The 13,548-nt window shown below is 42.1% G+C and overlaps 1 protein-coding gene across 3 annotated transcripts in view; it reads right to left on the bottom strand.

Moving 5' to 3' along the window:
• trappc9 (trafficking protein particle complex subunit 9) overlaps positions 1–13,548 on the bottom strand; it is a 318,188-nt gene that overhangs the window by 288,902 nt on the left and 15,738 nt on the right. For all 3 annotated transcript variants that reach the window (XM_050034614.1, XM_050034613.1, XM_050034615.1), the window contains 2 exons: positions 13,179–13,304; positions 10,801–11,017 (listed from right to left, as the gene is read on the bottom strand). In XM_050034614.1, the coding sequence (XP_049890571.1) occupies positions 10,801–11,017; positions 13,179–13,304 (343 nt within the window). The remainder of the gene's footprint in view (positions 1–10,800; positions 11,018–13,178; positions 13,305–13,548) is intronic.

The raw sequence follows: 13,548 nt of genomic DNA on the forward strand, positions 1-13,548 counted from the left end.
TTTTTCCATAGTTACACTGTGGCAACATGATTGTATTGCTTTATTGTTTTACTCCTGTTACAATAATGTAAAATGGATTACTTAAAGGGACAGTGCAGTGTAGACAGTGTAGAGTCCTCACATCCCTTGCAGAGATCCAAGGGGAGAGGAGGTAGCAACACAACTCCACCTAATGGAGGCTGACGGCGCCCCAGATTCAAACGTCCAAAAACACATAATTGAAACCACAAAATATCTCCATACTGCTCGTCCGTAGTGATCCAAGTGTCCTGAAGCCCCGACATAAAAAGTTGTTTGGAAAAACATCATTTGAACTGTTTTTAGCCTCATTGTAGCCTGTAGCTCTAACTGCCTCTCTGTACACTGCACTCACGTGTGTGCGCTTTCGCGTGAGACCAGCGAAAGCACGTGAACACACGTGAACACGGTGCCCATGTCTCACGGTCTCGCGCACATGTAAGCACGGTGCACAGAAAGGCAGTTAGAGCTACAGGCTACAATGACGCTAAAAACAGAGTTCAAATACAACTTTTTATGTCGGGGCTTCAGGACACTTGGATCACTACGGACGAGCAGTATGGAGATATTTTGTGGTTTCAATTATGTGTTTTTGGACGTTTGAATCTGGGGCGCTGTCAGCCTCCATTAGGTGGAGTTGTGTTGCTACCCACTCTCCCCTGGTGTTGTGGGGACTCTAAAACTTCACCTGAGCCTCCCTCGGCATATGGGTGAGTAGATAATGGCTGAATTTTCATTTTTGGGTGCACTATCCCTTTGAATTATTGTTTTACATGAGAGAAATCTTGTCTGGTGATAGCAGAACACAAAGTCAATTCTCTCAACATCAACTGGACCAAATTTGCACACTGTAATATATATACTGATAAGTAATTTAGTTATAATAATTTTAGCAACATGTCCCTGCTTTAATTTCATTACACCTTTACACTGATAATTTATAATTGTTCTTGAATGTATTCAGTGAGAAGGTGCAACAAGTGTGAAACTTCTCCGCAGCACAGTCGTTTGAGGCTTTCAACAGATGTGTTTTTTATTTGGTTGTGTGTTTTTTGCTCTCTACTGTAGAGCTGAATACTGAATAATCGTTTTCAACTATTAAATTAATCGACAACCGATTTGATTCTCAATTAACTGGATTCAGTCTTTTTTTTAGGGGCAAGAAGTCAAGTGTTTCTGATTCCAGCTTATTAGATGTGAATATTTTCTGGTTTCTTTGCTCCTCTATGGCAGCAAAAAGACAAAAGTTTGTATCTGGCATGCTTCACACACAAAAGACCACAGATAATTAGATCAACCTTGAATCTCCTCATTGGAGCCATCTCTTAAAACTGAAGTGCTCCCTTTGCCTGTCACATGTGTTCCAGCGTGGTGCTAACTTAGCCAGCGTTGTTTGCTCTGCAGAGCACCACAAGACATCTTAATAGCATTCTAGCCTGACACCAACTGTTACATAAGACCCTCAGCCCCCTACGAGATCCCCTGCTCCACTCCCAGCTGTCGACTGTTGACTCACTAAGTGGGAAAGAAAACTAGAGGAAAGCTGTGCTGAGGAGGCCGCGGGGGCCAGAGGGAGGATATTTGGTAAACACTTGGATGTTTCCTCAGCTTAAATACCACTTCCAATAACGTCAAAATCATGCCTGTGATGCTTTTCACTTATCAGCATTTTTCCACTGTGGTCATTATTCATCCTGACGTCTCCTGCCATTTGAACAAACTGTAAATGCAATTCCTTCATAAGCTATTTTTTTATGTCGTGAAACTGCACCCACTAAGCAGTCTAAAAATAGCTGACTTCCACCTGTCTGCCAGAACCAGCGCTTATCTGGAGAACAGTAATCCAAAGGACACTCTGGATTTTCTGAGGATGTCTCTCTCACTCCAACACGAAAAATGACTTCATTTGTGGTATTTTCAGGCCCGAACTGGAGGTGTCTGGCAATCCATTTAACGCACCGCCAAGATAATGAGCGTGGTGCCACGGCCAAGCAGTCGCACTGTCATGCAAAACCCGACTTAAAAGGAGCCGTGCCTCTGGGCCGCCTCTGATGGAACTAGGGAAGGTTTCCACTGTGCAGGGTGATGAGATGCCACATACTGCCATTATTCTCCTCAATAATAAACATGTAAATTATTAAGCAATGACACTCCTAAAATGTCTGACAACAGTGGAGTTGTGCAAAAGGAAGAAAGTGAGTTCCCATTTCTGTTAACAGAGGGGAGTAGTGGAAAAAAAGGGCCCGCGTGCCACTTAAAAAGCCATTTGTTTCACTGTATCCGAGGGAACAGCAGCCTTATTCGAATGCACCATTGATGTCCATTTCCTTCTTTCTCACTTGAACTTGCCTCTCCAGCTTATTGCTTGATAAACTCCCACCTGATCCCATCTGCCAAAAGACTAACAACTGTCAATCCCTGCTTTCCCATCAGTGCTGTGGGGACTCAGAGTAGATACCCCGGCCTCAGTTGGGATTTGGATGTTACAGCTGATAAATCAGTATGGAGTATGTTACAGTGATTTAAGTTCTACAGAATAATGCACTCCCTGTTCATCCACTTGTAGGTCCAACTGAATAAGATTATTTTACTGTACAAGAAATTACAAGTTAAGTTTCCAAGGTCTGGATAACAGACTTAAAGGGGCGCTCCTGTATTTTTCCACCCTGGACCCTATTTACTAATTTTTTTGTGTCTAAATAAAGAAAAATATTTGAAAGTGGTCCAGTATTGAGACAGACGAAACAGACCACTTGGGGCAGGTGCACCCCTTAAATTTGTGTCCATTAAAAGTGCTTGTTTTCGTCACTGACAGGCTCAGATTATTACTGTGCGTGTCTTACAACAATACAGAAAGAACTCTACAGAGAAATTTAACGTTTTCCCAAGCGGCAACCTCCCGGGCTGAAAAATGAAACCAACACACAAGTGCCAAAAAGTTCATCGAATGGCTACTCGAGACTGCCTGTGGAAGCAAGTCGGTCCCCATAGACCTCCATGTTAAAACACTGAACTTTACAGCAGAAATAAACATGTTTACAGCCTGGTGCAAAGATGGTTTTGGTCTCTATAGTTAATTTCCCCTTCACTCAACTGTACAGGGGCTGAATTTTTATAGAACTCACCCATTTACATTTTATTAAGGCTTAAAGTTACACATAATTAAGGGTGGGCTGCTGTGAGTGACAGTCTGTCTGCTGATAGTTTCCTCAGCTTCTCAGTCAAATCCAACCCTCGCTCCTTTACAGCGCCAGCCTCTCATCCAAATATGGTCACCTCTGGCTCCAAAAAACCAAGATGGTAACAGCCAAAATGCCAAACTCAGTGCCTCTTTGGTTTTTCCAGTCTGTTTTGTGTCCAAGTCTTGCTGAAGGAGAAGTCTCATTCTGATATTTCATGAGATGTGACTCAAGAAAAAGGTGGAATCAGGAGTGAGAGTTGGAGAGAGGAGTGCCGGTAATAGTTTGTTGTGTTAGAGTACTGAAAGCGTATCTTACTCCTATCTAAAAGATTTCAATGTCATCATGGTTGAAGCTGATTCCAACTATGTGAAATAGTCTGTGTGATTTCAAGACTTCCCTTTTGTTGAGACTTGGACACAAAACAGAACGGAACAACTGAAAGGTATAGAAATGTTTAATTTCTCTGCAGGGTCCTTTCTGTAATGTTGTGAGACACTCAAAATAACAATCTGAGTCTGTCAGTGGCAAAAAGGGACTTGTCATGGACACAAATTGCCAGGGGGCACATACCCTGAGTGGTTACCTGTAAGTCTGTTTTGCCGCTGCTGGCCACAGCGCTTTCTCTTAATACTGGACCAGTTTCAAAAATTGTCATTCCCATTAATCACTTAGACACACAAAAATGGGAAATAGGGTCCAAGGTTAAAAATACCACAGTTCCCATTTAAAGACCTGGCAAAAATCCATTAATCTGGAAAAGAGTGTAGGGGAAAATATCGCTGGCTCATCTAAAATTTTAATCTTCAAATTGTCACAATGAATTGATTAACAGGAAACGTTTGCAGTAGAGATGCAAATGTAATGGTTAACCACTGAGAATGTTTTTGACTGGTTACGCATGTCGGTACATGGGTTAATTTTGTTACCCTTCAGTTTAGTAGCAATGCAAGCACTATGCTGTACTACAACAAGACTGTAAGGTATTCATGCTATACTAGGTAGCTAGCTAGTGAGCGCTGGTGCTCATTCGGCGACTACCACTGGTGACGCTGTCCTGATGCATGGTGGCGTGCTGTGGAAACATTGTGCCCACCCTTCGGTCTCCCCTCAAGTCTTCCCAGTAAGTAAGCAGCTTAATTTGAGACGCAAAACCCCTTTAGCATTGTAAACTATGTTATCACTGTTAGCACTTTTAGCGTTAGCATGGCTGGTGGTGCTCACACAGTTAACAATGCTTATGGGGTTTGGAGACTGGAGATTGGTCAGCTGGCACTATGTTNGTAAACTATGTTAACAATGCTTATGGGGTTTGGAGACTGGAGATTGGTCAGTTGGCGCTATGTTTCCTCATGTAAACGCAGCTTGCCGACTGTCTGTCAGTAGAGCTTAGATTCTCTGCCCGAGCCCAAACCCGACCTGACCCGTGGGCCGGGCCACTGGCTGCGCACATATGAGTTGTCGACAGTAACAACGTGTGTGTCGGCTTCGTCGAGTGTACCAAGTGCAGCACGATGCTGGTATATGAAATCAAAAAGACGGGGACCTCGACACTTAAGAGGCACATGACGAAGGCTTGCCATGGAAAGAAAGACGAGAGTCAACCTTCAATGTCCACGCTTGTATCCTTAAAAAAAATGTGGGGTTTAAACCGGGCTCGGGCTCGTTATTACAGTTAAAGGGACGGGCCAGGTCCTTTTGTGTTTTTATCTTAAAAATTATCAAAGTGTAAGCTTACACACCTGGAATGTAGGATTGCCAAGATGTGAAGCTTTTCTGCTCACGTGTTCTCCAATATAACTGGAACCCTTACTCTTTTTTCCCTTATGTTTTACTTTATCCCCTCCTTAATCTAAGGACTGGAGGAGCAAGGAGTGTTCTTCTAATATTCAGTGATACGTCTCTGTCTTAGATTACATGTACTGATGATTGATGTAATAAGAATCCCAGGGTACTTCTGTTTCGTCTTCTGGTAATGAGACAAGAAAAATTGGATCAGAAAAAGAGAACACTGTTCTTTTATGTTTTCCCTTTTTTCTTTTCTTTTTTTTTTCAAATAAAGGCTCCACTTTGTTCAGTTTAGATCCTAAGAGATCATTTTAATGCAGTAAGATAACTAGATTTTCATGTCAGTACGCAGAGAGGGATTTTGTTCACAAGTGCGGTTGAGAAATTTCTACTGAAAGATGACACTCACACTTCAGTCTGCTGAAGAAATACGTTTCAAAATGTCTTGAAAATGTCTCTAGAATGAACAAATGCAGAGGAATCAATCAAACCTTCAAGTCTGCCATAATTCACCACAAGATTTGTCGGTTTCACTTTTACAACTGACATAAAACTTCATGTGCAAAGTGATTCAAGACTAGAGGCAATCTATTGATTGTAGAAGTTGATATATAAATGTGGAGAGACGACAGCTGTGGAAAAACATCAGCTATGTTTGAGAAGAAGCTCTATGTACACCAATCAGCCAGAACATTAAAGCCACTGACAGGTGAAGTGAATTACAGTGATCGTTTCATTACAATGCATTGTTCTGCTGGGATACCGTTGGTCCTGGCATTCATGTGGATGCCCCTTTACACACTCCACCCACCCAAACATTGTTATAGACCAAGTACCCATGCTCATTGCAACTGTACTCCCCCGATGACAGGAGCCTCCCAGCAAGGCAGTGCACCATGCCACACCACAAAAACTGCTCAGGAATGGTCCAAGGAACATGACAAAGAGCTCAAGGCATCGACCTAGCTTTCAAATTCCCCAGATCCCAATCTGATCGAGCATCTGTGGGACAAACCAGTACCCCAGAGGTCCTTTGTCCAGGCCTCGATAGGTCAGAGTCCGATCTACAGTGGGGCCTCTAACCTGTCAAGGCATGGAGACAGGACCTTTGGGGGTGTCCTGTGTCGTCTGGCACCTAGGCATTGTTGACGGATCCTTCGAGTCCTGTGGGTTGCAAGACAAGGTACCCGCATGCCCAACTGATGTTTCGATCGGATTGGAATCTGGGGAATTTGGAAGCCAGGCCGACACCTTGAGCTCTTTGTCAACGTCCACCAAGTCACTCCTGAGCAGTTTTTGTGGTGTGGCATGGTGCATTGTCCTGCCTGAGGGGCCACACTGCCATCAGGGAGTGCTGTTGCCATGAGGAGGTACATTGGTCTGTAATGGTGTTTGGGTGGGTGTAGTGTGTCAAGTGGTACAGACATGAATGCCAGGACGCAAGGTTTTCCCGAAGAGCATTACACTGTGACAAAATGATCAATGTTACTCACTTCACCAGCGAGTGGTTTTCATGTTTTGGCCGAACACTCAGATCTGTGTTCAGAGTGCACAGAAACTACCAAACATAAGAGATGAATAGAAAAAATGTTGGTGAATTTTGAGGTTTAGATTTTGAAAGTGGGAAAAAAATCTTATACGATAGATTGAAAGATACCAAATAAAAACAAAGAATATGGTTTGGGTATTAAACACTGGTTTATCTTTTCTTTATAAAGAAGGAATAAATCCTGATTGACCATACCTACCCATGTGATATCAAGGCCCAGGGCATCAACAGTTATTTGCTATTGGTGTAAAGAATCCTAAATACCATCCAAAACAACCATTCAAAGCAGAAGTGCAAACATTTGACTTCAACCAATCTGCTGTGTGTTTCTACTCAGTTTCAAAAGGAAGAGATGCCAGACATTAACAGCTTATCTAAGAAAAAAATCCTGTAACAGCATACCTTGAAAAGCCATCATAAGAAAAAATATGGATGTCCCTGAGCTTTTCTCTTCCCCGAGCGCTGCCTTTTGTGTCACCAACGCGTCGCCATTGACAAGGGTCAATAGTCTGTAGAACCGAGAGGCTTATCATGAGGACCTTACCAAAGAGTGCACAAAAGCCCGGGTCACGTCTCGACTGTGCCTCTTTTTGAGCAAAGTGGTGGCTTGAATGCAGAACACACTGAAGGAGCACTCTTGAAAAGACAGCAGGGCCTGAGGTGGCACGAAGCGATGCTATTCATTTGCGATCTATTAAAAACGTCTACACTGCTGCCACTCATGTAGTCGGAGTCATGCACGACTGCACTGCTTTTACTATTTGAAAAAAGATTAATCCAGAGAGATTTACTCCTTTTCACTTATATGAAATCAGCACTACTCCACTCTACTACTCTACTACTTGACCCTTAAAATGAATGAATAAATAAATCTAGCTCTGATACGAGGAGACTGTTTCTGCAGTTTGTTTTTACTGCAGGCTGACACTGATCATTGCCACTGTTGACTGGACAGAAAATAACCTCTCTTCAGGCTGAGAGCTAAATTTTGATTATGGCATTGCTTTGTGTGATACATAAGACAACGATTCCATCGTTTTATAACTAGAATACCACCTGGTGGTTGTTTGCCTCTGCCAACCAGTCAAGTTACAGTTCACATCCATGTCTGTCCAGACTCATATGCAGCATGACAATAGACAGTGCTTCAAATATGGGTGCTGCTGCAAAGAAGCTACACATTCTGACACATGGATGCTTCACAGACATCATCAATTGGCAGCACAGAAGATCTATACATTCAGCACAGTTTCAAGATGGGCCCCAGAGATTAGTGTAACCAGTTCAGTATCCCACCAAATGTCTCCCCTTCTGTTCCAGAGTTATGGAGTTGACTAATGGCCAGGAAATATTACGACACACTTTGTTATAATTAGCGTAAGAATTCTTGAGTTATTGCAAAAAATGAGTTTTGTGAGGTCATGGTTCTGATCACCAAATTCAAATTAGTTCATCTGTGAGTCCAGGTGGACGTTTGTGCCAAATTTGAGTAAGATCCCCCATGGCACTTTTGAGATATCGCGTTCATGAGAACGGGAACGATGTACAAACAGACAACTTAATTAAATGTTGTGGCACTAAAAAATGATCCAAAATATGCTGGCACAGTGGATATGCTGCTTTGTAAAATGTACTACTTACTGTAAAACTTCAATTAGCAGCACGGGCTAATATTTGCTTATATCACTCAACTCTACCGGCTTGTATTTGGGACAGGCCTTTAATCCCTTTCAAACAAAACTGTTGCTCAGCAAAGATGGGAAATACAATCAAATTGCGGCTGTGGCTCAGAGGTAGAGCAGGTCGTCCACCAATCTGCATGTTGAAGTATCCTTGAGCAAGATACTGAACCCCAAATTGCTCCTGATGGCTGTTCCATTGGTGTGAATGAGTTAAAAAACTGAGTAGTAGGTGGCACCTTGTATGGTAGCCTCAGCCAACAGTGTATGAATGTGTGTGTGAATGGATGAATGTGACTCGTAGTGTAAAAAGCGATTTGAGTGGTCAGATGATTAGAAAGGCTCAATGCAAGTACAGGTCCATTTACCATTTTATCATTTTATTTAAACCAGTATGAATATTACTTGTTTATAAATTAGGCTTCAGAAATTACGAATTATTCATTTGATCTAGCTCCGACAGATAGCACATCAGAAAGGGAGTGGGTTACAGCACTCTAGGATTACGTCACAACCCCACTTTATCCTGTTAAAACAATCCTCACAACTTGTATTAATTTTCAAGAAAATCCATTTTGATTCTTTTTGCTCTGAGGAACCTTACGGACTTGAGGAACTTGAATAACTTACAGGGTAATCGAGGAATGGACACATAACTTAAGGAAGCCAACAACCTGGTTTTATACATCCAAAGAACTTCTATTTTCAAATAAAAATGAACTACTTGGCGACCAGACCAGGCCTCTAATTGAGACAGGCCTTTATTTGTCAAAATGTGTAGCCACACCGGGCTAATAAAAGGGACTGGGTGTTTAATTGGGACTAGAGTCTATAAGACTATAAGAGTCACTATAAATGTAAGCAGCTAGGTAAGATGACGTGTGCCGTCTGAGTGCCGTAAATCGTTTCGTCCTGGAAGCTAGCTGCGGCGGACCCGGACACAGTTTCCTAAAGGTATGGATATACACTATATAGAAATAGCTTATCTTCACACCGATGGTCTCATTTGCTGTTGTAGGTCACGCACAGACATCAGCAGAAACGAGAGACTTTTGCATATCCAGTTAAAAGTTCCTTGTAGTGGCTTTAAATCGAGTATTTCCATTTTATGCTACTTTATACTTCTACTACACAACAACTAAATAGTTTACTTTTTACTTTAGTTACTAGTAGATCTGCAGATTTAGATAATTAATACAAATTAAAATCGACTACTTATATGTTACTAATTAGATGTTGTTACAGTTACCAAGAAAACATGAGGTAATTCAATGAGCTTCACTTTGACCAGCTGCAACATTAGAGTGATGTACACATTATTGCATGACTAATTATAATCCAGGAATATTACCTTTACTATTCTGATATGGGCCATTCTGCACGATGAGTACCTTTTTATTATTGATGCTAATATTTCTGTGCTTCAATGCAGGACTTTTAATTGTAACATAATATTCCTATCCTGTGGTGTTACCATTTTCACTTAGGTAAAACATCTGAGTACTGTCGGCAAAAAAACAGGATTACATTGGATGTTTTATGCTCATGTTCACTTCAGATTCTAATGAAGGCTAAGTTGACGTTGAATTTCTGTAGAGTAAAGGCTGTAATTTGGTCGGCGTGCTGCAGTTTCTCCTGTTTCAACAGATCCCAGCCTCATTTCCCAAAAGCATCTCCAGGCTAGGATGATCGTAAAATCTATCTTTCCAACGTTCTTAAGCTTTACAGGTGTTTCCCAAAAGCATCGTAACTGAAGACAAAACGATGGTAGATTAACGAGAGCCTCCTCCCCAGACCTGCAGCAGGAATCAAAAACTAAACACACAAATTAATTCTGGAACTGATCTGCCTTTTTCTGTCTCCCTTCTCTCCTGCTTGTCGAATATAATGGATGAAACTTTTGTGGAGTGATATTTTCATGCTCTGTATCTTTTTCTTTATGCTGCATATGTTGTCTGCCACATGCTTAATACGGTATACAGCAGGTCTATTACAGAAATGATGCCATTTACAATAGCTGCTTTATTTTAGGAGCATTTGTAGAATGCTAGCTAGACGCTCTTGTATTAGATCTGTCGCCAGTGGGGCCTTGATGTGTTCAACCTTAGAGGCCTAATACAAAGAAGTACCTTCATACACACTCCAGCTGAATTAATTAGTTGCTCAGTCGACTAGTCAACAGACAGAAAATGATTCTGCAAAAATGTTGGCAATCAGTTCCTTGTGCAAATCAATTATCCAGCCAGAATGCCAAATATTTTCACGGTCCAGCTTCTCAAATGTGAGTACTCACTTTTTTTCCTCTGTTGTGTTGTTATAAATTAAATGTCTTTGGGTTTTTGATAACTAGTCGGTGAAAAAAAGCGATTTAAAGACGTCACCTTCTTGGCTTCAGGAAACTTTCATAGCTGTTTTTCATTATTTTTGAATGTTTTAGAAACCAACCAGTATTTCAATTAATGAACAAAATAACTGATGGCAGAATAAAAGTAATGAAAGCCCTAAAACACACTGCATCCAATATGTTAGATGAATAATTTGGAGATGAATCATAGCAAACCTGGTACTGCCAAGTGTCCAAGCTTACCTTTGCTGAAGTCCTTAGGGTCAAGTGACAGGCTGTATCCAGGCAACGTCTCCAGCAGCAGCTTGTAGCAGGCCCTCCAGCCAGGCTCTGGGATGGTGGGAGCCACACACTGCATGGCTGCGACACGCTTGAAAAAGGCAGACTTGCGATGGAAGCCGATCAGTTCGTAGAGCTCGGAGAGGATGCTGTAACGCTGGATCTTCTCCTCCTCTGATAACTGCAGTTATGAAGACAACATTAACCCTCAAATCAAGGAGGATATTTGGATATCTGAGCTCCACTGTGCAGAATGATATAAGAGAGTGTGTGTTCACATTCATCTGCTGAAGGGGGAGAGTTTATCTGTGCTCACCTTGTCTGCGCACAGGTATGAGCAGGATTTAGTAACATCCCAACTAGTCTGGAAGCCAATCAGAGCCCAACGACTAACATAAGCGTACATACACTGAGAATCGTCTTTTCAGTTAAGTAAGAGACATCTTATGTAAAGAAGTTAATCTTAAATCAATATCTGCACAGTCATAGACTCTTGATTGTTCACGAGGGAGAAGAAGTAGATTAATTTTTAAATCCGTGATTTAACTTTCTTGTGGAAAAATGATCAGACACAAGTTATTATTCAAAGTAGATTTTCATACATCTTCAGACGGCTCTGGAGGAGATCCTTAACCATCCAGACATAATTATTTGTTCTTGCTAAGTGCATGAAGGATTATTAAGAAAAATACTTTCACTGTTGGGCTATACGTACAGCTACACAATTAAATAAAGTGGCATCAGGTTTTCACGCACCAATATACAATTATAATGTTATTTCAGGTGTATTAAAGGGACAGTTCGCCTCAGAACAAAACTACTTATTGTCTTCTTACCTGTAGTGCTATTTATTAGTCTAGACTGTTTTGGTGTGAGTTGCAGAGTGTTGGAAATATCAGCCGTAACGATGTCTGCCTTCTCTTAAATATAATGGAACTAAATGACACTCAGCTTGTGGTGCTCAAAGCGCCAAAACTACATTTGATAAACTCAACAGGGATGTCTCTTTCCAGAAATAATGACCTGCTTACGCTAGATAATCACAGACCTTGTTGTGAGCAGTTTCATGTTAGCCAGGTTCCAGACCATAGACCCCGCCCACTCTGAGTAGGCTTGCATCTCTGGTCTGGCATACTGCAATGAATTTGCGATTTATCTCGTCCAAACGATGAAAGGACCAATGAACGCCGGGGGTGGGGGCGGGTCTAGCAATTAGCCAATCAGCGCCACGCTAATGGTGACCGCTGCAGATCCTACAGACCACATTAACGATGCTATCGAGGTATTTCGCCACTACTCGCATTAATGGAGGACCAAATTAAGGAAGCTGCTAAACTGGATTTAACAGTGATGCAGCTGGGCGTGCACGACGACGGAGACATTTTAAACGGGCAATGCACACTTGTTTTCGGCACCCCCGAGGCATGGATACTAATGACGTCAGATTCTGGGTGAGTCGTTGATCTCTACTGATTGGTTCGGGAAAAATCAAATTCCCGATGGCGATGTCAGACTGCAGGTTCTGGGAGCTTCAGTCTGACACTCTAGTTTCATGTAGGAACTATTTTCTTTCTACCAGAATACACCCACAAACAGTACCACCACGCAGAAGGCAGAGTGCATCTACTCATGAACGAGAGGCTTGTGCTTGTGACAGCGCGAAATGTCAACATTAATGGCATCCTCCTCAGCTGAGCTGTAACGTTAGCTAGCCCAGTGGTGCTAGGTGAGCTAGCAGTAGAATTACGCTTTCTTCTGCGCAGTTGGTGGATGTAGTTTGGTAGAAAGAAAAGAGTCCCGACATGAAACTGCTCACAACAAGGTCTGTGGATCATCTTGAGTAACCAGGTCATGATTTCTAAAAGAGACATTGCTGTTGGGTTTGTCAAATGTATTTTTTTGGTGCTTTGATCATCTAGTTCCATTATATTTGAGAGAAGGCAGACATCTCAAATACTCAGCAACCCACACCAAAACAATCCAGATTTATAAGTAGCACTACAGGTAAGAGGAGAAATATTGTCTTGGTGAGCTGTCCCTATAAGAGAAGAGAAGAAGAGGCTGGGTCACTGAACTCACAGGACAAGCCAGGAGGAAACTTCACTGGCTGCGTAGGTCACATAAGGAAACAAGACTCAAACACAAAAGGACAAAACTTTTTTCCTGAATAAGAAATGTATTGTTTTAATGATAAAGAGATAGAGCTGAACCAGGATGGGAAAGGTGAGTTATGATTTATTGTGCTTTTTTGCTAACAGTAAGATATACTGCAGTCTCCCTGATTCAACTGAACACCATACTCCCAGCATGAAAAGCATTTATCCTCCAGTCCGTTAATGTACCTGTCCCAGGTTGATGTAAACAGCGTTCTGCAGGAACTCAGAGGCCTCCCTGGCCCTCTTCTGAATGGCCAGCACCCTCACCGCTTTCACACAGGCCTCCAGCTCGATGACGCCTGCGTTCTTATACTGCGGGAGATAAGAGGAGGAGCGGGGGAGGCTTAGTTAATGAAAAATGAACAGTCAATGAGGGTCGCCTTGACTTCTGCAACCCACCTCATAATCACAGGGAATGTTTTTTCATTAACATATGACCAGCCTCATCAGTCACTGCAAATGTGGGATGACAGACAAGTGTGATAACTCGGATCCCCTGTCGCTCGTTTTTCAGGGGTTCCCGCCTGCTGCTCCGCGTGTGCTTTCACTGAAAACC

Source organism: Epinephelus moara, chromosome 22 (assembly GCF_006386435.1).
Source record: "Epinephelus moara isolate mb chromosome 22, YSFRI_EMoa_1.0, whole genome shotgun sequence".
In the NCBI taxonomy this organism is placed as follows: domain Eukaryota; kingdom Metazoa; phylum Chordata; class Actinopteri; order Perciformes; family Serranidae; genus Epinephelus; species Epinephelus moara.